This window comes from Nematolebias whitei, chromosome 9 (genome assembly GCF_014905685.2).
Source record: "Nematolebias whitei isolate Nwh7 chromosome 9, NemWhi1, whole genome shotgun sequence".
NCBI classification, from domain to species: Eukaryota; Metazoa; Chordata; class Actinopteri; order Cyprinodontiformes; family Rivulidae; genus Nematolebias; species Nematolebias whitei.
Window position 1 is genome coordinate 24153874 of NC_056506.1, and position 22834 is coordinate 24176707.

The 22834-nt window shown below is 40.6% G+C and overlaps 1 protein-coding gene across 1 annotated transcript in view; it reads left to right on the forward strand.

The window, feature by feature from the left end:
- The window catches only part of rnf220a (ring finger protein 220a), a 47163-nt gene extending 25178 nt beyond the window's left edge, over positions 1 to 21985 (forward strand). The window contains exons 5-10 of the mRNA XM_037681577.1: positions 523 to 715; positions 820 to 875; positions 1068 to 1179; positions 9704 to 9815; positions 16680 to 16754; positions 21770 to 21985. Coding sequence (XP_037537505.1) covers positions 523 to 715; positions 820 to 875; positions 1068 to 1179; positions 9704 to 9815; positions 16680 to 16754; positions 21770 to 21841 — 620 coding nt within the window. The 3' untranslated portion in view covers positions 21842 to 21985. The remainder of the gene's footprint in view (positions 1 to 522; positions 716 to 819; positions 876 to 1067; positions 1180 to 9703; positions 9816 to 16679; positions 16755 to 21769) is intronic.
- Positions 21986 to 22834: the final 849 nt, after the last annotated feature.

The window sequence follows — 22834 nt, forward strand, 5'->3', positions numbered from 1 at the left end:
GTGTTTAATGTGGCTGAATATGTTAGGGTTTTTTTTATTCTGTGCAGGTTTATTTTTATCCATCTACAAATTGAAACATTTTGTTAAAGGCAGAGCTGCAGGTGAAGTGAAATAAAAACAAGTTTTCTCAAGATTGTAAATGAACTGCACTTGAATAAAGCTTTTTAGCAAAAAGGATGAAGCCATTTGTATTTTTACTTGAGATTCTATTTTAAACAAAAAAGTAAATAGAATGTAAAATAACGTTGAAACAATTGTTTTCAAGTATAGGAGCATAATGCGATAAGTAATGCTGCTACCACTCATCGGCTCTGTGGTTTTGTTTGTTTTAGCACCGATTGTCATAGATTCGACTTGACTGGTTTATCTGTGATCAACTGATTGCACCTTAACAACTGGTTCATAGATGCAGTCGCCCAGAATTGTTTTGTGAAAAACCCGTTGAACTCTTTTTCAGTATATTAAACCAAAGCATTGTTTAAAGTTTAAAAAACAAACTTAAGAATGGTTTTATTTCTGCAGGATCAGGCTTTGCAACATGTAGCATCAAGGAGAGCGCCGCCGACAGCGACGCAGACCTCGACGTGGATGGAGACGACACCTTGGAGTACGGTAAAGCCCAATACACTGAAGCCGATATCATCCCCTGCTCTGGCGCTGGTGAGGACCAAGGAGAGGCCAGGGAGAGGGAGGCGCTACGAGGAGCTGTGCTCAAGTATGAATGCTCAGCCGCTCAGAACTTCACTTTTAAACTGTTTGCAGCACGGACTGCACCTGAGAGACACCACTCATGTTGACTCTTGTGTTTCTTTGTCGTAGTGGTGGGATGCCTTCTAACAGAATAACGCCTGAATTCTCCAAATGGGCCAGTGATGGTGGGTTAGACCAAAACACACGTGCATTCATAAATGGTTTTACCTGATATTATGTAAAGGTTACAAAGAATGTGTTGTAAAGGCAAAAATGGCTCGTTTCTTTTGAATCTGTGCATACATACATGTAGCGAGCATTCTTGATGCACACAGTGAAGAGATTTAACACTAACCATATTACCTGTGTGTTTACAGAGATGCCTTCCACAAGCAACGGAGAGAGCAGCAAGACCGACCCAAGCACTCCTTCATCTTCTTCCTCTTCCTCATGTGCCCCACGCACCTGTAAAAACAGCGAGATTGAAAAGTAGGTAACACAAAATTGTCTAACACTTCTCCTTCTGCACAGTCTCTCTCTTCTTGTTGCCAGAGATTACAGTTCTCCATCGCCACAATGGATTTCTGCCATTTTGAACATAGCCAGAACAGATTTCCGTCGTCTGTAAAAATAGGAGTGAAAAAGAATGTGTTCTGTTGGGATTGTTTTAAAGCCATCCAATCTAATTTTGATTTAGGGATAAAACTGATGCTGCTTTTAACAAATAAAGAACCACAGTCATAGTTTTACCCAATGAAAACAGAGCAGGGTGGGCCGTGCTTTCTGATGTACGGTGCGCCCCAGGTGCGAGCAGTGTTCCCAACTGGTGAAACACCAATCCTACGATTTCATGGAGGGGTGTGTTGATGATGTTTGGCTAACCCCTTGTAGGGCTGAGCAATGTATCGAATATACTCAATGTATTGTGAGTTTTTCAATTTACGATGGTTGAAATGGCTCTACTGCAACCATCGAGTATTATTAGATTTGAAAAAAATGTATTTTTCTCCCGTCTGTGCCAACTTCACGTGGCCCCTCCTCCCTCTCTGAATCCAGCCCCTCACTCACGCGCACTCCCCCCGCTTCCTGCTTCGGAAGGTGGGTGCGAGTTTAGCACAAGTAACCGGGAAATATCGAAGAGCAACTTAGCTGCTGAGCAAAAAGGAAAACATTGGCTGTCATTTGGCGATGGTTTGGATTTAAATTGTCAGATGAGCAGCAGAAAAATGTTTTCTGTAGACAATGCCGAATACAAGCCCCAACAAAAGGTTGGCACTATGAATCTTTGTCACCATTGAAAACAGCGTTGTATGAAGCTGGAGTATGAAGCGTGTGTGAAACTGCAGCTTAGACTGCAGTCTGACTTCAGCCTCCTTCCCTGAGACAAACCACGGGTCAAAACTCATTTAGTCTCATGCTGTACCTTATGAGAGGAACAGTGAGAGGTAGCACGATATTAATAAAGCGGCAGCTTATCATATCGCTAAAGACACAGTCCTTAGTGGCTAACAAGGCTGCTAATTTTAGCCGTCAAGTTGTCAATTTAAAAGCAGCTAATATCATTTCAACACTTTATAAAATTAACTGTACAAAAATGAGTGAGATTTTTTCTTTTTGAAATTTTTTTTGTCATTTTGAAATTTGTCTCAGTCAGACTTGTAATTTGGCAGAAATATGGGTGAGTGTTGTAACATGATGTTCTAGTGGAGGCTTTAGCAGGCACCTGAAGCAGAACATGCTATAATCTAAGTATCCATTTAAAGGAAGCCAACTAGATGCTGAATGATTGCAGTGGAACAAGCAGTCAGCTGCCTGGCTGGAACAATTCCCTGCCTCACTCCTCGCCGCTCGCTATAAATGCACGTATTTGTGGAGCTTCTGTGGTCTTCCATCCTCAAATGAAAATGAGATTTGTCTCCTTTTGTTACATTGATACATTGTACATTTGTGTGTGTGTGTGTGTGTGCGTGTGTGTGCGAGCATGTGCATGCGTGTCAGGTGGGGGTTGCTTTCCATAGGGTAGCGTTAGTGAAATCTCTCTCTGTCTCTGATCCCAGATGGGTAATGATCTGGTCGCCTCCCAGGGCGTCCTCGTTCCCCTGCTCATTCCCCTGAAAGATAAATGAGTTCTCTTTTTCTCACACACACGCATACACACATACATATACGCATACAGCGCCTGAGATGCTCTTTCCCCTTCAAGATAAATGGCCCCTCCAATGCCGCCAATGTGATTGCTGCCAAATTTGGTGCTCCAGCTGGAACAATGCGAAGTGATTTCCATGTGGTTTCTGCAAATAATTGAATCTGTCCTCAATTTAGAGGTGATGAAGCTAGATTTCTTCCCCCTTACACACACAAGTACAACTCCACCTATCCACACACACACTTGCTCAGTCCTTGTTTGTCTTTTCTTCATCTGTGGTTTACTTTATGGTGCAATTGCTGTAATGCATTTTGCTGTATTTTTCCTTTTTCCTTTCTGTCCCTTGGCTTCTGTTTGTCCCTTGTCCTCTTTCTCAATTCATTTCAGGCACACCCACCCCCACAACTTTTGCTACCCAAGACTAGCTGACACACACACACTCACATTTGGCAGAGGTGGAGGAAATCAATAGTGACTTTAATGTTTTATCATGGTGTGTCATGGTAGTTAAGGTCTTAGTTAACAGCATAGAACGATGCTCTAAAGGGACTTACAGCTGCTGTTTTTGCCTCACATGCACAAGAGGGTGATTTCCTCCACCTTATGAACAAAATATTGGCCAGAAAATGAATTCTGTAATTAATTAGTATTTAGTTCATTCAGTTGTGTGTTTGTGCGGTGGGAAGAAAGAAAAAAAAAACTGAATGAGGCTAAAATGTAGATGGACAGCAGATGAAGACACAATGCTGATTGAGATGGATGGTAGAGATTTCCAGCTGCACACACACCCACACTAATGAAATGAGAAATAGCCCGGCAGACGTTGGGAGCAGAGCGCTAAATAGAGGAGAAGCAGATCCATCTATTTGTCTCTGCTGGACTTTCTTGCTTGTTGTCACACAAGGAATGACTTCAGAAGGAAATGCATTTCAATTTCACTCAGTCTGACTCGCTCATATGTACACTCCATGCACAGGGTTCTTTAGAACAGGGGTTCTCAAACTTTTTGTGTTCAGGGGCCCATTACAACGGAGGAAAAGTTTCAGGGACCCCCTCATAACTTTCATGTTTATTAAATAATTTTATTCAATTTATCTCTTTAATGCAATGGAAATATTTGTGTAACATAAATACTTAAGACCTGTTCTTTAATAGAGTTAATACAGTTTTTTTTTTTTTTTTACTTTTAAACATGGAGTATTTTTCATTCAAGACACACTTAATTGACAAAATGTAGGTGTGGGGTATCTGGGGGTTCGCCCTCAAAAATTTTTGAATAAAGTAGATATTTCCTGCATTTTGGTGTATTTTAACAGGTTGTTAAACATCAGCATGCTTGTAATTATTGATTTATGTATTTATTTTTGCGGACCCCCAAGCAGTGGCTCACCCCAGTTTGAGAACCACTGCATTAGAACAGTAGCAAAGTTAAAGCAGAAAAATGTTTAGTAAAGTTGAATAAATTTGGTTGTCAAGACTTTTAGTTTAAAGTCACAAAATATTCTGCTCTGGACCATAAATTTATTCAAGTACTTAAAAGAAAAAGCTCACGCTCAAATGCAAACAAAACAGATTTGTAGAGTTCTTAATGGTAAACAGCACACATTTACTTCTGTACAGTCTACAAGATTAACAAAAAAATATTTATGCACTGGTTGTAAACTGAACAATATTACGGCGGTTACATATTTTTTTATTACATTTCATGTTAATGACAGTTTATCAGATTTGAGACAAGGCTTTACTTTATCACCATATTTCAGTTTATTGGCAGTAGTTAATTTTTATTATTCAAAACATAAAATCATTAAAGTCCTCATTTTTTGGTTCAATTGAGCCTCGCTTAAAAAGCCTAGTAGATTTTTTTTTCTAAGGTAAATAATTTCAATGATTAAGTTGAATTCATGCATAATGAGTTTGCCAAAAAAGTAAATTATAAACCAATACAGCAGTCCTTTAATATTCACGTTCAGGTTGCAGAATATTGATATTTCTCCCCAAATTCATGTGTCTGCCCTCTCTACCTGTTAACAAGTACTTCAGTAAAATTTCTTGCTTAAAGTTGTTTGTGACTTTAAGTTGCTAACAAATGTAGAGCTTGTTTGTAGAAAATGTCCACAGAGACGGAAATGGCGCGTGGCATAGGCAGTATAGGCAAGTGCTAAATGGGGGAAGGAGAAAAAGTTCAACTTTCTTATACGAAAGCTCATAAGTAATATATGACAAAACCCCAAACTCATTTAACTGCATATACAAGCTTATTACTGTACTTCTCGCCGTACACTTTGCACCGCTGTATAAATCGCATCAGTCCAGATATGTCAAATAAAGTGAGGAAAAAAACAAAAACATGTCACTTCACCGTATAAGTCACATCTATTATGCGTCACCGCTGACCACTCGGAAACATGGGCCGGTGTTGTGCCAAAAATCAATTGGCTGCCAAATAGAGGCCGCGGGAGCATGCACGGGAGGACTTTAACAAGAATTTAACAAGATTAAAACTTAAAAGCTATTATTTGTTTGCTCAAAATTATAACAAATGTGTGTCTCAGTTTAACTTGTATCATTTAATGCTGTTACTGCAGCCTACACTGTACATTTAATAATAAATTAAAAAAAAAAACATCCTCGACAGCTAGTTGTCCTATGCCAAAGCGATTTACATGGATTCTTACACTGAGCACACAGGCACAGGCTTGCTATCTCTCTCACGTGCCCCGTGCAACTCTCACTGCATATACTTTTAAAGAAGACAGAGAAGTACACTGCTCAAAAAAATAAAGGGAACACCTAAACAAAACAATATAACTCCAAATCAGTCACACCTTTGTGGAATCAATGTCACCAGTTAGGTAGTAACACTTATTGTGAATCAGTTTCACCTGCTGCTGTGCAAATTGAACACACAACAGGTGGAATGAGAGGCAATTAACAAGACAACCCCTATAAAAGAGTGATTCTGCAGGTGGTGACCACAAGTTTTTTGTTCTGTTCTCGTCCTTTCTGGTTGAACTTTTAGTCACGTTTTTATTTTGTCAGTGCTGTCACGCATAGAGGCATCATGAGGCGTTTTTTTTTTTTTACAGCCCACTGAAGTTGTTTAAGTAGTGCAGCTAATCCAAGATGGAACATCAATGCGAGCGGTGGCAAGAAGATTTGCAGTGTCTCTCGGCACAGTGTCCAGAGCATGGAATAGGTACCAGGAGACAGGCCAGTACACCAGGAGACATGGAGGAGGCCGTAGGAGGGCTACAACTCAACAGCAGGACCACTACCTCGTCCTTTGTGTGAGGAGGAACAGGTGGTCCACTGCCAGGGCCCTACAAAATGACCTCCAGCACTAATGTGCATGTTTCCACTCAAACTGTCAGAAACAAACTCCATTAGGGTGGTATGAGGGCCCGACGTCCACATATAGGGCCTGTGCTTACAGGCCAACACCGTGCAGGACGATTGGCATTTGCTAGGGAACACCAAAGTTGGCAGATTCATCATTGACGCCCTGTGCTCTTAACAGATGAAAGCAGGTTCACACTGAGCACATGTGACAGACTTGACAGAGTTTGGAGACACCGTGGAGAATGTTATGCTACCTGCAACATCCTCCAGCATGACCGGTTTAGTGGTGGGTCAGTCATGGTGTGGGGAGGCATTTCTTTGGATGGCCGCACAGTCCTCCATGTGCTAGCCAGAGGTGCCCTGGCTGCCATAAGGTACCAGGATGAGATCCTCAGACTCATTGTGAGACCTGGTGCAGTGGGCCCTGGGTTCCTTCTTATGCATGACAATGCTAGGCCTCATGTGGCTGAAGTGTGTCAGCAGTTCCTGCATGATGAGGGCATTGATGTTATGGACTGGCCTGCCCGTTCCCCAGACTGAATCCAATTGAGCACATCTGGGACATCATGTTTAGGTCAATCCACCAAGGCCACATCGCACCACAGACTGTTCAGGAGCTAACTGATGCTCTAATCCAGGTCTGGGAAGAGATCCCTCAGGAGAACATCCACAATCTCATCAGGAGCATGCCCAGGCGTTGTTGGGAGGTTATACAGACATGTGGAGGCCACACACACTACTGAGCCTCATTTACACTTGTCTTGAGGAATATTCAGTGACGTAGAATCAGCCTGTCATGTTATTTTCCACTTTCATATTGAGTATGAATCCAAATCCACATCTCCATGGTGTAATAATTTTGATTTACATTGATAAATCAATGTAAATCATTGAGACTCTACTTCCTCAGACGGCTGAGACGAGCTGGTCTGGGAAGCTCAGTCCTCACCTCCTTCTACAGGTGTGCAGTGGAGAGCATCCTGTGCTCGAGCATCAATGTGTGGCATGGAGGCTGCACAGCTGCAGAAAGAAAAGCTTTGCAGAGAGTGGTGAAGGCTGCACAGAAATCTGTTGGAGTCAGTCTCCCCACCATCACAGACATCTACACCTCCAGATGCAGGAAGAGGGCCACCTGCATCATGAAGGACCCCACCCACCCAGCACACACACTTTTTGCCCCACTCCCCTCAGGAAGGAGGTTAAGGAGCATTAAGTGTAGAACCACTAGACTGAGGAACAGCTTCTACCCTGAGGCTGTTAGACTCATGAATCTCTAACTAGAATAATCACTGTGAAAAACCATATCATGTTGCTGCTGATCTGTTTCATGTTGCTGCTGATCTGTTTCAATGTTGATGTGTTCATGCGTGCACATCTGCTCACAGACTCATGTTCATGTTTGTGCTGATGTTCAATGTTTTTATGTTATGGGTGCTTAGTGTATATTTAGTTGAGGTTTTTCTTAGTTCATATCTTAGATGTTATTACTGTTTTTCTTATACATTTTATTGTTGGATGTAACTGGGACCCTGTGTACATAATTTCGCTCCACCACATGTACCACATGAGGTGCGAATGACAATAAAGAAACTCTGACTCTGACTCTGACTGACTCTGATAATTGTTGTCTTATTTTCTTCTCTAATCAATTCCACTGTGCTAATAACAAAGTTTGTCAATGAGAATATTTAACTAATTGAGGACTAGGATGTGCTATTTTAGTGTTCCTTTTAATTTTGTGAGCAGTGTAGTAAACCTACACTTCATTGCATCTTACCAATGTGTTTCAATGTAATATAACATGCAGGATAGGTTTGGATTGACTTGTTGGGTTCTGATGCAGACCGACATCTGAACTTTGAAAATGGCTGCTGTCAATGGTATCAAGGAAAAACTTGAGTTTTGGGAGACTTTAGCCAAGCTGAGAATGTTCTTGTTCTGTATTTTGCTATGTCATTAATGCAGACACTCTTGCTACCTTGGTAGGGTGGTTATTTTAGCTTTTTTTTTTTTTGTTAAAATAACACAAATGGAGATTTTTATATAAAAGTATTCATAGTTGTATAGATAGTGCCTATTGCACCTGAAAATACTGGTTGTTTGAAGACAATTGAGAAAAAGTAATATCTTGTTTTTGTACTTTCTGTATTTCCTTTCCTTTAACTGTTCATCATAGCTGTTTGAAGACGTTTTAAACTCAGCCATTTATCCCCCCCCCCCCACACACACACACACACACACACTTTTTGCTCTGTTTTACTCCCTTCTTTCTCTCTGCTTGTCCTTCCTCGGCCAGATCGATACTATAGATCAGCAAGCTATCTGGCTGCAAAATGACCACATCACCATAAATGCACACTCTTTTTAACACACAAACACACAACTATTACATTTTATCAGTGAATGAAAAATTGTCTGTAATAAACATCAGCTGGGCTTGTGTGTGGTCTCATCTCACTGCACCAAATTATCAACATTGCGGTCTGTACACAGTCTGCATTGATTTAGTTATGACTGCTTCATGTGCTGTTGAACATTGTTAAATGCACATTTTCTGTTATCATGCTACACATTAGTTCTCTCCTGCTTGAACGCAGGAGAAAAGTATACTGAATGGATAGCAAGACAGTTAAAGGAGTGAGAGAGAAAAATGCAAAGGCAGGGAAATTATTGACATACATACAGATAAATAGAAACTATGCAATGTAAATAAATGAGTTGAGTTTTAATGTTGGAAAAGACGGGATTAAGTTTAAAGAGTTATGTATTTATAGACCGCTCCAGACCAACTTTTTCCACTAGCAGCACTGTGGATGTGTCTTTGCTGTGCAAAGTTGTGAGCCAACTAGAGAATATGGACATCCCATTGGTATTTACACTAATACGGTTCTCTTTTTGATTGATAGAAACTATATTTGTCAATTTTTGTTGTCAACCCTACCACCTACTGCCTCAGAAATGCAAAGTCAGACAGCTCTATTATTCTAAAAGGACAACATAGAAATACTCATCCTCTACTATTTATAGGTCGATGCAGTTTTTACCCAGTTACCCAAACAGGCTATATTTTTGTCAACTCATCTAATAATGTTAAATGCATTATTGTTCTTATATATTCACTTGCACATGGTCCTGTATACTTTTTATTTCATTTCTCTGGAATCACTCAAACACGTGAAGATAAATTTCCTCCATATTAGAATTGGCTATTACAATGTGGATACAAAGTAAACTATCATCTCTAGTGTATAGTTCTATGTAGTCAAGTTAGCTTATACATACATGTAGATCCTTTTTTTAATTAGAAAATACAAATTCAACAATTGATATTTTTAGTTATGAGATTTATGTATGTATTTATTTTGGCAAAAACTTTTTTAAATAGACAAATATGAACAACTGAGATTAGTTTTTATGATATTAATGACTTGAGTGGGACTTCAGTGGTAGTTTTATTCTCACTAAAAACTGATCTTATTATTGCAACTTTAGTATAAAAAAAGTATCTTTTTTTTTTTGTCCCAGAGTGACTGAGGAAGAATCAACAGCAACTACTATGGAGGCGTTGAAGGCCCGAATCAGGGAGCTAGAAAAGCAGATACTGCGAGGAGACCGATACAAGTGTCTCATCTGCATGGTGAGTAAAACTTTATGTGAAGAGTGTTTGGCTTCTATATATTCATCCATCCATCCGTCTTTTACCGCTTAGTCATGATCGGGATGAGGGATGAATTGATCCACGAGGGACACCCAGGCATCCCTCTCCCTAGCAATACTCCAGTTCCCCTTGCGGGGTGGGGGGATGGGGGAGGGTCCTATCCAGAGAGGATATATAATCCTACCAACAAGTTCAAGGTCTGCCCCCAGGTCTCCTCCCAGTGGGGCATCCAGGAAGCATTCAAATCAGAAGTTTGAACAACCTCAGCTGACTCCTTTCAGTACAGAGGATCAGCGGTTGTAATCCAAGCTTCTCCTGGATGATGAAGCTCCTCACTCTATCGCCAGAGTGCCGGGGTGAGTCCATCCAAAATGAAGGAAGCTCATTTCAGCTTCTTGAATCCAGGATCTTGTTCTTTATGCCTTGAGATTCTGTCCATGAATACCACAAACAGTATTGGTAGCAGGAGTCCTACCCATACTGTAAATGGGGTTGAATTTTGTACCGAGGATGCAGACAGCTCTGCTCTTGCTTTTGTTTTATAGGGACTGGCTAGTCCTTAAAACTGACCCCTGCAATCTGGTCCACTGTTCCCCGACCAGGGCAAAGGCCACACGTCTTGTACTGAATCTGGGAATTGACACTCTGTTGGAACTTCCCTTCCAGTACTTTGAAATACACTCCTCAGGTAGGCTGGGAAGTATGATCCCTTGATATTTGGAACACACTCTCCTATCCCCTTTGTGGAGCAAAGTAGGGAATTGGAAATACCGTATATCAGTCTTATGAGCTTGGTATGCTGGTGAAGATTCTCAGTCATCCAGGACATGATAAATTAAAAAAAACGTAATTTGAGAAATATATGAGATATCAGCATCCATTTTGGTTTATGGCTGCATTTAAGTGGAAACAAAAATCCCTATTGAAAATTGGGTTTCCACTTCAAAATCCAAGGCTGCTGCCTTATATGTAAACCTTGTGAGTTGCATAACTTGAAAAATATACAACATGCCAACTTCCATTTTGGTGTGCAGCTACATCTAGGGGTAAGAAATGTCCTTATCAAAAAATTGGGTTAACATGTCAAAATCCAACATTGCTGCCACCATATACTGTATCCATAAATGTAAACTTTGTAAGTTAGGTAACTTGAAAAATAAGCACTGTGACAACGTCCATTTTGGGTCACCAGCAAAAACTGGGATACCACATCAAAATCCAAGATGGCCACCACCACATGTCCATATATTTCTTTCCGCTGCTCCCTTCTTCAGGGGTTGCCACAGCGAACTAACTCGCACAAAGACTTGGCAATTGTTTTTATGCCGGATGCCCTTCCTGACGCAACCACAAACCACCGAGCTACCACAGTCCTCTTTGTGGAGCAGAGCGCTGCCATCTAGGGCTCCCGGGGGGAGTAGATGGTGGGTGTTAAAGGCCTTGCTCAAGGGCCCAGAATGGGGCAAATGAGGGCGGAGGCAGGTTTGAGTGTTTCACCTTTTCCACACACATTTTGATGTTGTCGGTCCGGGGAGTTGAACAGGTTACCTTCTCTAACCTCTCTGCCACCACCCCATATATTTGTTTATTTATATATATAGTACATATGTGTGTGAGTGTGTAAACTGGGCACCCCAATCATTTGAGAAAACTATACTTATAGTTTTTTACCTTACTTAAACTTATACTCCGGATAAGCGGAAGAAAATGGATGAAAGGATGGATGGACCTTACTTGAAAGGATGGATGGACCTTACTTAAAAGAATAGTTTTATCAAATGATTGGGGAAGATTAATCTTTGGTAGCCAAATCCAGTATTGGCAGATGGTGATGGATAAAATTGTTCCCTCCACTTGCAAAGATCCGTCACTGAGCCGTTTCGGATAAGCAAAAAAAAAAAATAATCTACCTCTGTTCTTATGCACAATGCCACTCCTACCCACTTGAATATCTTACACCAATACATTAAGGGGCCGTTTACACGGCGCTTATTTTGAGTATATCCGCTCCTTTCTGACTGCGGTTCTGCTGATCATTTACACAACACCAGTGGCCCCTCTCTTAGAATCTGGAGGTTTCTGAACCCACCTTCCAGAGTGGAGGTTTTTCGCTGATCCCCCGCTGATAATGTAAACATCTCCCGCTGAGGCTTTGTGTTAAACCACATGCGCACACGCACGCGCTGACAGACGCTATATTTCTATCAATATGGCAGCAGATACACTGCTTTCTGAACTACGACTGATGGAATATATTTTTAATCTCGTAGTTAATCTACGTCAGATTCCAGGTGCTGTGACCGACATCTGTGATGGAAGAGACACAGTCTGATCCAGTTCTAATATCACTGTTTATAGAACGAGGCACGCGCACATGTCACGCTGCACTATAACATCTAAATGTGCTAAATAATAACAGTTTAATAATAATAAACAGTATCTATCTTTAGTTTGAGATATAATGAAGCTCTCTGAGTTAAATGAAGCTATTTGGACATTATGTAATTCAAATTATGTGATTAAAATGATGCTAAACATATTGTGTGTTGAAGACATCAGGTTTAATTTTTATTTTATTTATTTATTCAACACCACAAACTGTATGTCACACAAACACTGATAATTAAACTGAACACACTATTAAAAACACGTTAACTGTAAACTGCATTAATGAACTGGACTCTTGTTTTCATCCTGGAATCTGGTCCCACGTTGTTCATCTTGCTCTTTCAGGAAGTCACTCCTTTGATTAATGCAGTTTAAAACATTAAATGGATTGAATAAAAGAAATTAGGGAAATTTTAAATAAATAGTTCATCCAACATCTCTCTCTTATACGTCCTCCTGCACTGCACCTGGGCCGAGCCTCGTTCAGAACCGGTTCACCGCTGGTGGGAGACAGCTCCTTCTTCTTTCAGGAAAAAATAAAAACTTGGTTGTTTTGTAACCGAAGTAAACACAAGCAAACATTATTAAGAACATTTGATTTACCTGCAGTAAATCAGCTACTGATCATCACGGAGTAAAGTTTGACATCATCGACTCGGTTCTGGTCCACTCAGCGACCGTTGTGGAGCTGTTAGAAGATGCGGTCCCGCTTGGTGTCTAATCTGTTGACTCTTATCCACAATCCAGCTTTAACTTGTTGTTAAGTTGTTGTTAGCTGAGCTTTTAGCCCAGAGGAAAGGAGCGTGCCGAGGCAGCACGCATGCACATTAGGTGAAGGTACAAAATTTGCAGCGCCATCTAATGACCCGGCATGGTAACTACAGCGGATTCGGGAGGGCGGGGGAGATTCCTCCAGATGCATGTAAACACAAAATCCGACCGCGTCAACGCAAATCTTTTCCTCTAATTAACATACGAAAAAAACTTAAGTTTCCCCCCATCGTGTCCATGTAAATAGGGCCAACGGTTCACTTGTATTCCCTGTTCAGTTCCATTCCAGAAAAACATGCATCTCAAAAACTACAAACATTTACTATTCAAGTCCCTCAACGACAGAGGAAATCAGCGTACTGCTTGTTAACAATGGGAACCACCCCCTGTGGAGCTGCTACTCCACAGGGGGTGGTTCCAATTCCTTATACAACATTTAAGAGACGTGGCTTCAACGTAGGGTTTTATAAACTTTATGAATTACCAAGAATATGTGGAGCCATGGTTTGGAAATGTTTAAACCAAAAATTTGTGTGTTCGATTCAACATGTTAGATACTGGTGTTGCTTACATGTGCATGTTGGACATATAAACATGTCATCTTCTTAGTTGTTAATTTTTTTAGGTGCTCATGCTGCTTTTGTGATTTGATGGTTGCTCTTGCACGGCTTTGCAAGTGCAAACTCTACTGTTAATATGTGTTCTGCTACATAATTCATGGTGTTATTCTGTCATCAAATTTAAACCAAGTATGTCGTGGACGAACACACAATAAATTGGACTTTTACTTATAGCTCTGGAAGGCATGGTGACAGTCACATTGGAGCACAATTGAATAAAGTATTGCGTTAAGTAAAACATAAGTTTGTAGTTTTTATTGATTGTTTTTTTGGATTAATAAGGACAAATAAGATATGTCTCCCTTTTAAAACGTCATGCAGAATAAGGAAAGCCCAGCATTCTATTAATTTTTTAGCACTTTATTTGTAGATGAAATAATGTCTGGCGCCCATCAAAGGAAGGAGGATTAATAGTACTTTTTCTAACACGCCTGCCTTTTTTCTGAAGACAGTATTGCAGTAGATTGCTAAACTTTCTCAATGTTTTCTTCAGAGACACAATGACCACCAGCTCTCTGGAGCTGGTAAATATTTCACACTACCGGTGAATGCATGATGCAAACACCGTTGCTCTTTGAGAATCTCATGCTCTTCGCCAAGCATTTAGTAACATAAATATCAAAGGGTCTAATTTAATGGTGGACAAGCTGTACCAGTGCAGAGCTGTGTTGTTGACAGCCAAGCTGAAGATGCAAAGCTCACTATCATTTGTAAATTAGTGCGATGCACAAAAATCGTAAATGTGCCTGAAAAAGCTGTGCAAACTGTTAGTGAATCAGAGCCTCTGTGTTTTACATGGACGATTGTGAACCTTTTTGCAAAAGTAGATAGTGACCGACAGCCAACTTAGTTCATAATGTGTTTATGATTTTTTAAATTGATTTATTCCTAAAGCCATGTGAAATTGTTTGCTTTTAATTTAGGTTTAAACTTTTATTGCTCCAAAACACTTCTTCCACAACTAAAAGATTCCTCCATCGACATTTGTGTTCCCTCCTTTATGTCATCCTGTCATTCTTCAAGCTTGTGGTCAGTGCTGCATTGGCATTCTGTGTGTGTGCAAAGCAGGTAATTACCAACGACTGCTCTTCCTAAAGGTCGCTTGGTGCCCGAGGTAACACGGAGGGCAAGGCACAGCGATCGATCACTTAGTGCCCCTTGGACACACGGCTCCTCTCTGCTCATCTGTCACTGTCCTTCTTTAAGTTGTCTCTGTGCTCGAGTCCTGTTATGTCAGCTGATCTGAAAGTCATCAAGTCACACATGTTGGTAGAAAGGAGAGCAGGCTTCTAGAGCCAAGTGAGAGAAGAGTCAGTAACAAAGATACATTCAGCAGCAGCACTCCTGTCAAGTTCAGACAGGTATTTTTCTTAATTGTACCTCTTTAATAAATTTATACACTATTAAAACACAAACGATTTAAACTGTTATTGAAGTTGAAGAGCTTTTTTTTTCCTTCCCCATGCTTGTGTGTTGCTCAGTGCTGCTGCAGTGCGGTTTGTGCATTTCTACCACCATCTGCAGGTCATTGTAGAAAAGGAAATTTATTTTAATGAGTAAAGATTCTACGTGTGATGGTTTTCTTTTTTTAAGAAAACTAAAAATGACAGATAATCAGTGCAAAAACAACCATTTTACAATTCTGTTATAGTCACTGTTGTTCACGTTCTTAAAGCAGCGATGTAGCTTGAGCAATTTCAGTTTTGGCGTTTAGGCAAAGCATTCGTTTGGTCACATCTCCGATCACAGATTAAGGAGAGCCAGTGCAGTAATGCACCTCTATATATATATGTATAAGGTTTAAATTAAGGCTGCAGAATCCAAAGTATCCACTCACGTTTTAATTTCAGCCATAAAGATGAACACAGTTAATTAAATTGTGTACATTATTTAAACAATCTCTGTGATAGGGACATAAATAAACCAGTAGACATGTTTGATATATTTAAAATTTTTCAAAATGCTGATAATATTAAATCATAGCATGCAAGCATGTTCATACTTTTCTCAGGCATAATCTCAATTGTAGCTTACCAGAAGTAACAGTTTAAATAACGTGTTTTTAAATTCACTTCAGCAAAGATCATGGCTGTTCATGGGCTCATTTTAGTGCATTTCAACACAAGAAACGTCAGCCAACGTTAGCGTTTTTTGAAACCAGTAAAATGATTAATTCTTCTCTATCTTAATGAAAATTATTTGTCATGCTTCAGGATAGCAAAGACGATTGCCCCAATTCTTTTATTTTTTTAATCAAGTCATTTACCTTCATATCCGAGTCTGACAAAGTCGTCTTTGAAGCTATTCATTATGTAGTGGTCGCTGTTGGACACCCCGGCGTCTGTTTGTGTGACCCCATGTGTGTTTGTCCACATGCGTGTTTGTCACACTTTAGTGTTTGCAGTCAGTATGGCTCTATGATTAGCTGCCACCTTTCACCCCCTACCTCTCCTCTCCCACCCTCACCTTCCCTCCTTCTGCAGAGAAAGCCTGCTATCCAGTCAGGTGCAGAGTTCAAGAGCATAGGGGTGTGGCCGGGGTCCCGGTCACTTGCCAAAGAGGTTGTAGAGAGGCAACCTAAGTCCCTCCCCCTCGGCCTGTACTGCCTGTACAGAGGCCTTGTGATTGGTGGCTACGGCAGCAGCATAAAGAGGCTCCTCCCACAGCCCTTACGGAGGGTAAGGCACTCCCTCCCTCCGTCTTCCGCTTGTCCTCGTCCCCCAATCATCCCCATTTTTTAGTCTTATGTATTGTTCTTTTCTAAAGAAAAGAAAAGTGCACTCTATCACGGCTTTGTACCACATTTTATCCCTGTGCCTGCCTGTCTTCCATTTTTAGTCGTTGCCCACCTGGTGTCGTGTCAGTGTGTGTGACATGCAGGTTGCTGGTTCAGTGGCCCCCTTTGTGCTTGCCTTGCTCAGTGGTTTTTACCTTTTCTGACTGTATTGTTCCATGGTTATTGGTCTTATGTTGTTGGTTGGTCAGGACACACACAATCCCAATTGTTTATTAGACATGGAAGCAAACTTGGTATCACCTCTTTCTATTTTCTCTCTCTCTTTAGGACTCCTACACGATGCCGCTCACCTCCATCCAATGTTGGCACGTCCATTGTGAAGAGTGCTGGCTCAGGACTCTGGTACGCCTAATCACTCATACAAACCCCCCACACCCCAAAAACACACAGACTGCTTTTTTCTGTAGGGCAGTGCTTCATGATACGCAGTTATTGCAGCCTCATTTCATAGTCAGTGAGTTTCTCTCTGTTCTTATGCCCAACAGGGAGATACTAAAATGGAATATTTCCCAAATGACCTGTTCTCTTATTACACACACAATCCAGGCAGCGCAAACACTTTTAGTCTCAGGGAAGAGCTTAGATGGAATAGTCCCCAAAAGGCTTGTTAACATGTTAGAATAAAGTAATCAACTCTAACCTCTGTTTTCTATGCAGAGCCTCAGCTCTACATGTGCACACCTCTGTAATTGTGTTGGTTATTAGTTAGTCTAATATATTCAGTCGAGTGTAATTAGCTGGTACTAATGTGGTAAATAGAGCGTAAAAGGCAACAGTGTTTCTTAAGCTGGGAGGATAAACAGTCTTCTCATTGTCCCTCTTCCTTATTTCTTTGTTATTATCTCCCCTCATCATAATTTCCTCCCTACTGTCAATTTTCTTGACTCACCTCACTTTAGGTTCCCATTCTGTTACTTTTTTCCTTAAACCTCACAGGCATTTTATAGGGCCAATTTATATGTAGACACAGTATCCAATATTATTGTATATCAGCATATAAATACAGAAAAATGCAGGAACAATAGTTAAGTATGGATGAAAATAGTTTTATACTCTTAAGTTTGGGGCAAAAATTATTTCAGTAATGATCTCAAGCTAAAAATAAATAAATAAATGCTACTCCACACATTTTTTATTTTATTTAATTTTAAATCATTTTAATTTGGTTTATTAATGTAGCACCAATTCAAAGCAAATTATCTCGGAGTTCTATACAAAAAATAACAACATATAATACAATTCAGTCTAAAACATTTCCAGGTTCAAGTCTAGTTACATAAAGTCAAATGTCAGTTTTACAGTTATCCATTTAAAATATAATCACATTCAGTATATTACAAAATGTCAAATTCCTCAAAAATTATCTGTTCAAACAAACCAGCAGAATGCGTTGAATCTTCTTATTACAATTCCTCATTCTGAGCAAACATGGAGCTGCTGGTGACAGTGGAAAGAAATGTTACAAACGAGAGCCGGATGCGGGTCACGGTTCACTGCAGCTAGCTGTTGCCAGCTGAGGCCATAGGCCTCCTCTTGGACCCAGGACCCGCCTCCAGCCCAACGTTGTTCCCCTGGCTCGGACCTCCCTCAGAAGTAGCAACTCACACTATTTAATAAATCAAGGAAACGTGAATTCAGTTTTACCAATTGTACTAAAATCGAGGCAGGAAAAGGTTACAGTAAACAGCGCTGGTCTCTCCGGTACAATTCGATGTGAGAATCAGGAACCAGAAGGGGCGTTGTCCCGTGACATTACAGATTTATAGGCCCTAGACTCCTCCTTCGCAGAGGGGGAGTGACTAAGTGTGATCTCAATGGATCTTACGTGGTTTGATGTGTAAGGAAAAATGAGACGTGCTTCAAAATCCTTTCTTCGTGATGTAGCAAACAAAATGAGTTCTTTCTCTTGACTGATATTGAATCCCTGGGAGACTCTTTTTAGAGTTGCTGGTCCCCTTTAACCCAGTTAGAACCAGGTTATAATGTCATTATAATCCCGTCTCTGAGCAGCAGATCAGAAACTCAGGGTCAATCTAGATAAATATCTAACAGGAACAACTCCCTTTTAACATGAATAAACTTCCAGCAGAACCAGGCTCAGGATGGTCATCTGCTCCGACTGACTGACATGTTAGAGGATTCTGTTGCATCTAGTGTTATTATGGTTAATTTAGAGTCTTTTAATTTGGATCAGAGAAGGAAAAGTTGCTTAGTTTTTACCAGATTTGAGTGATAATAAATCATTCCAGGTTTTAATTAACTTTTTATGTTCTTCAGACTTTTTTTATGAAGCATGATCATAAATTTGTTCAACACCTGATTGGTTAGTGTGAGTTTCCTGAAGTGGGGGTTTGTGGAGTTGCCATCAGCAGTCAGTAATTCACCTGCAGAAGACAGAAGACTGAAATATCTCAGTCTGAAAAATTGGAGTAAAGTCTCATTGCACTTAAAAGTGGAATTATAGAATTGTATCAAAATTAAGTAACATGTACACTGAACCAAAAATTGTTGCATTGATCAACTTTGATTTCACATTGATGTAAAGCAGTCCCTCACTTATCGCAGGGGTTACATTTCAGACACGCTTGCAATAGGTGAAAATCTGCAAAGTAGGGACGTTATATTTATTGTAGTATTTGTATATATTTTAAGGCTTTATTAACCCTTCCTACACTCTTGCAATGTTCTTAACAATTTTCTAAACACTCTAAAAGAGCACAGCGAAAGAGAGCAAACTGACTGATGCTATGGTTACTAAGATAATCAGCGCCCGGGCGCGGACTGGCCATCGGAAGCACAGGGACATTTCCCGGTGGCCTGGCCCACTCAGTGATCACTGAGGGGGACTAAAGGCTCGGTTCGGGTCGTGCTTGATTATTTTAAATAAACAATCCATGCCGCTCACTCGGGTATTCGCCTCACTGAAGCTCCCACAGCAGCAATGAGGAAAGAAAGACCCCATACCCTGCCCCCTCCTTTCTCTTTGTGAGGCTGTCTGTCACAGCATAGCTGAGACACACAACAGCTTGTGCACCCGCCTGTTGTGCGTCTCTGCTCTGCTGTGACAGACAGCCTCAGAATGAGAAAGGAGGGGCCCCTCAGCGATCACTGAGCAGGCCAGGCCACCGGGAAATGTCCCGGTGCTCCCGATGGCCAGTCCTCACCTCAGCACAATGCTCTGGTTGGTTGCCTTCCAACTATCAGCCAGTCGTGTGTCGTGTACAATTGTACATTGAAAACCCACAAAAGAGTTGAGTCCATGAAAGTCGAACTGAGTAATATTGATGGACTACTGTATATTAATGACCAGGTGTAGCATGGTTTCAGTTTAAGGTAGAGTTTTGATGCTGACTCCTGAAGATCTTTAGTTGAGTACAAAGAAAACAGCAGTCTAAGCATGAGGAACTTTAACCACAATTCAGTAGTTTAAAGGAAGTTATTTTGTTTTATCTTTAGTGTATCCATTTTGTTTTATCTTTAGTGTATCCATAGTTTTGTCTCTCCCTGTGTGTGTGCAGATGTGCATTCTACAATCATGGGTTTAATGTATTCAGCATTTAACTTCTAGCCTGAAGATAGCTATAAAAAGGGGAGGGCCAAGCTGATCAAAGTAAATGCTGAGGCATCTAGTAAACACCACACGCCTCACTCACTCACACCCCCTGCCATTTTACTGCAGTAATGAGACCAGCAGCTGGAGCGCATCGTATCAGGCACACACCTGTACATGCTTAGAGCAGTGCTGAACATTGACGGGCATGTTCCAGATCAGGAACATGCTCTCTCAGTTTATGAAGGAAGCATGTTACAAAAAATGTTTATTAGAATTAAAGCATGCATCAAATATTTTGTTTTAGTATTTGTACAGAAACTCTTATAACCTTGGAGAAAAATGTTTGAAAATGCCATAATTTGTTCTGAATTAACATGTTTATGCCCGCTGTGTTCAGCACGCAGCTGTAGCCATGCTGGATATTTGCAGCTAGAAATATAAGAGCTGATGATATTCGGCTTTGAACCGTCACCTAAAGTCAGGATTTTATGGTATTATGTAACTTTGCTCTGATCAGCCATAACATTATGACCACAGACAGGTAAAACAAAATGCTGCTTTTAGGTGCAGTTCAATGTTTCATCAATAAAACCAACATTCTTGCATTCATTTAGTTTTTATGTTTGTTTTTTTATTTGATTTAATTTATTTTACTTTCTAACTACATAAACAAGGCCTGTCATGCCTCCCACATGACAACAACTAGACAGCCTGATTGGAAGGCGGCACGGGTGTAAAGCAGTGGTTGAGACCACCCAGTCAGGATGTATAATGCAGTTTATTGCTGTGTATTATCTGTCACCTGCTGCTTTACTGCCAATGGCATATTATCAAAGCAGCACAGAGAAGACATGCACTGCTGCAAACAAGCAGATTTAAACACATCATTGGGGGAAATTAGTGGGTCGCAACAAGTTTGTTCAGCAATGGTAAATATTTTACAAAATTAGAACGCTTACTACACACCTCTAACTCTTTAACTAATTTGGAGAGTTCTTTACATCATCCAATATATTTGTTGTGAACACAACCTTGTTTGATAATTGCACAGTCTTAAACTTTTGTCTATACAGTAGTCTCTCACGTATTGCTGGGGTTACATTCAAGATACCCCTGCGATAAGTGAAAATCTGCAAAATAGGAATGTTATATTTATTTCAGTATTTATATATATTTGGTTTTATAAACCTTTCCCACTCTTTCATTGTTCTTTACAATGCTTTAAACGCTCTAAACGCTCTAAAAGAGGACAGCAAAAGAGCAGACATACTGATGCTACGGTCACTGAGCCAATCAGCACCCGGGGGCGGACTAGCCATCGAGAGCACCGGGAAATGTCCCAGCTCGGTTCGGGTTGCGTTTGATTTTTTTTTATTTTTTTTTTATCCATGCCACTAACTGGTATCCACCTCACTGAAGCTCCCACAGCAGCGATAGTAAAGACAGACCCCACCTCGCCCCCTCCTTTCTCTTTCTGAGGCTGCTGTGACAAACAGACTCATAAAGAGAAAGGAGGGGGTGGGGTGGGGTCTGTCTTTCCGTATCGCTGCTGTGGGAGCTTCAGTGAGGCGGATACCAGTGAGTGGCATGGATTGTTAATTTACAATAATCAAGCATGACCCGAACCGAGACTTAACCCGGCCAGGCCACTGGGAAACGATGTGTACAATGTTCAACCTACGAAAGAGTGAGTGTGCGAAAGTTGAACTGTGAAGTATTGAGGAACTACTGTATTTGTTTTGGAAGGTTTTTAGATATGTATCCACAGATTATTTTCTAACTATTATCCATTTATTCATGGCAGGGTAACAAGAAGCTATGCCCGCAGTGCAACACCATCACCTCACCTGGAGACCTGAGGCGTGTCTACTTGTAAAGAGCACAACCCCCGCCTCTTCATCTGTTCAGTCCATTCCTCCATTGTGGATGTCATTTTTTCCCAGTAGTCATTTGGTTTTATCTCTCTTTCTTGTGGACTGGGTTGAAAGCTCTGAAGCCTCCAAGAGCGTTCAGAGACAAGACAGCTGTCTTTGAGACACTGGCTCTAAGAGGAGGTAGATACTCAGAGAAACTTGAAATGACTCATGTTGGTCATCCACTGACGGAATAATGGAGACCAGCAATTCGTAATGGTTAACACATTTGTTCCACCATGATGCTAATGTCCAAAGGACCTTTAGACAGTGGAGAGCCTCAGAACCCAGCTGCGTCCTGCTGACACCTGGTAGCTTCATGATGCTGGAGGTGCACCTGAAAGGAACTTCTTAATTCAAACTGAGACCCTTGTTTTACTTTCTCCTGCTTCTCTAACCTTTTATTGATGCTGGACAACAGGCGCTACAATAAGGACTTTACGGAAACATTTACTTTTTTTTTTTTTTTTTTCTGTTGCAGAAAGAGAACGTTGTCCTTCCAGAATTATTCCATGAGGGTATTTTTGAAAAAGAACCAGTCCATTTAAATTAAGCTGTCAACAAAACTGAGAACAACCTCTTTAACATTTTGAAAAGAAGTTTGACACTTTGTCTCCTCCACTTCTTCCTTTCCCTGTTTCTCTTTTAGTGGTGTTCTAGTGAAGTAAACCAAATTTTCTACCCTTCTAAGATGCAGTGCAAGCACATGTAAAATAATTCTGTGTTTACAATGTTGGGTGTAAATGACAGTTCACGCAAAATCACACATGTTACATGAAACAACACAAATTGAAGTAGATGTTGAAATTCTTTTTTAAGTCAAATGTCAGTTTAGGATAAATGTTTTGGGGGTAAATGGCTGGAATAAAGAGCCTTCTGTAATGTTTGAAAAGATAAAGAAGCCTTTTGAAGATCTGTTGAAGTTTTATTGAATTGTACAGGAATTAAAGAAACTA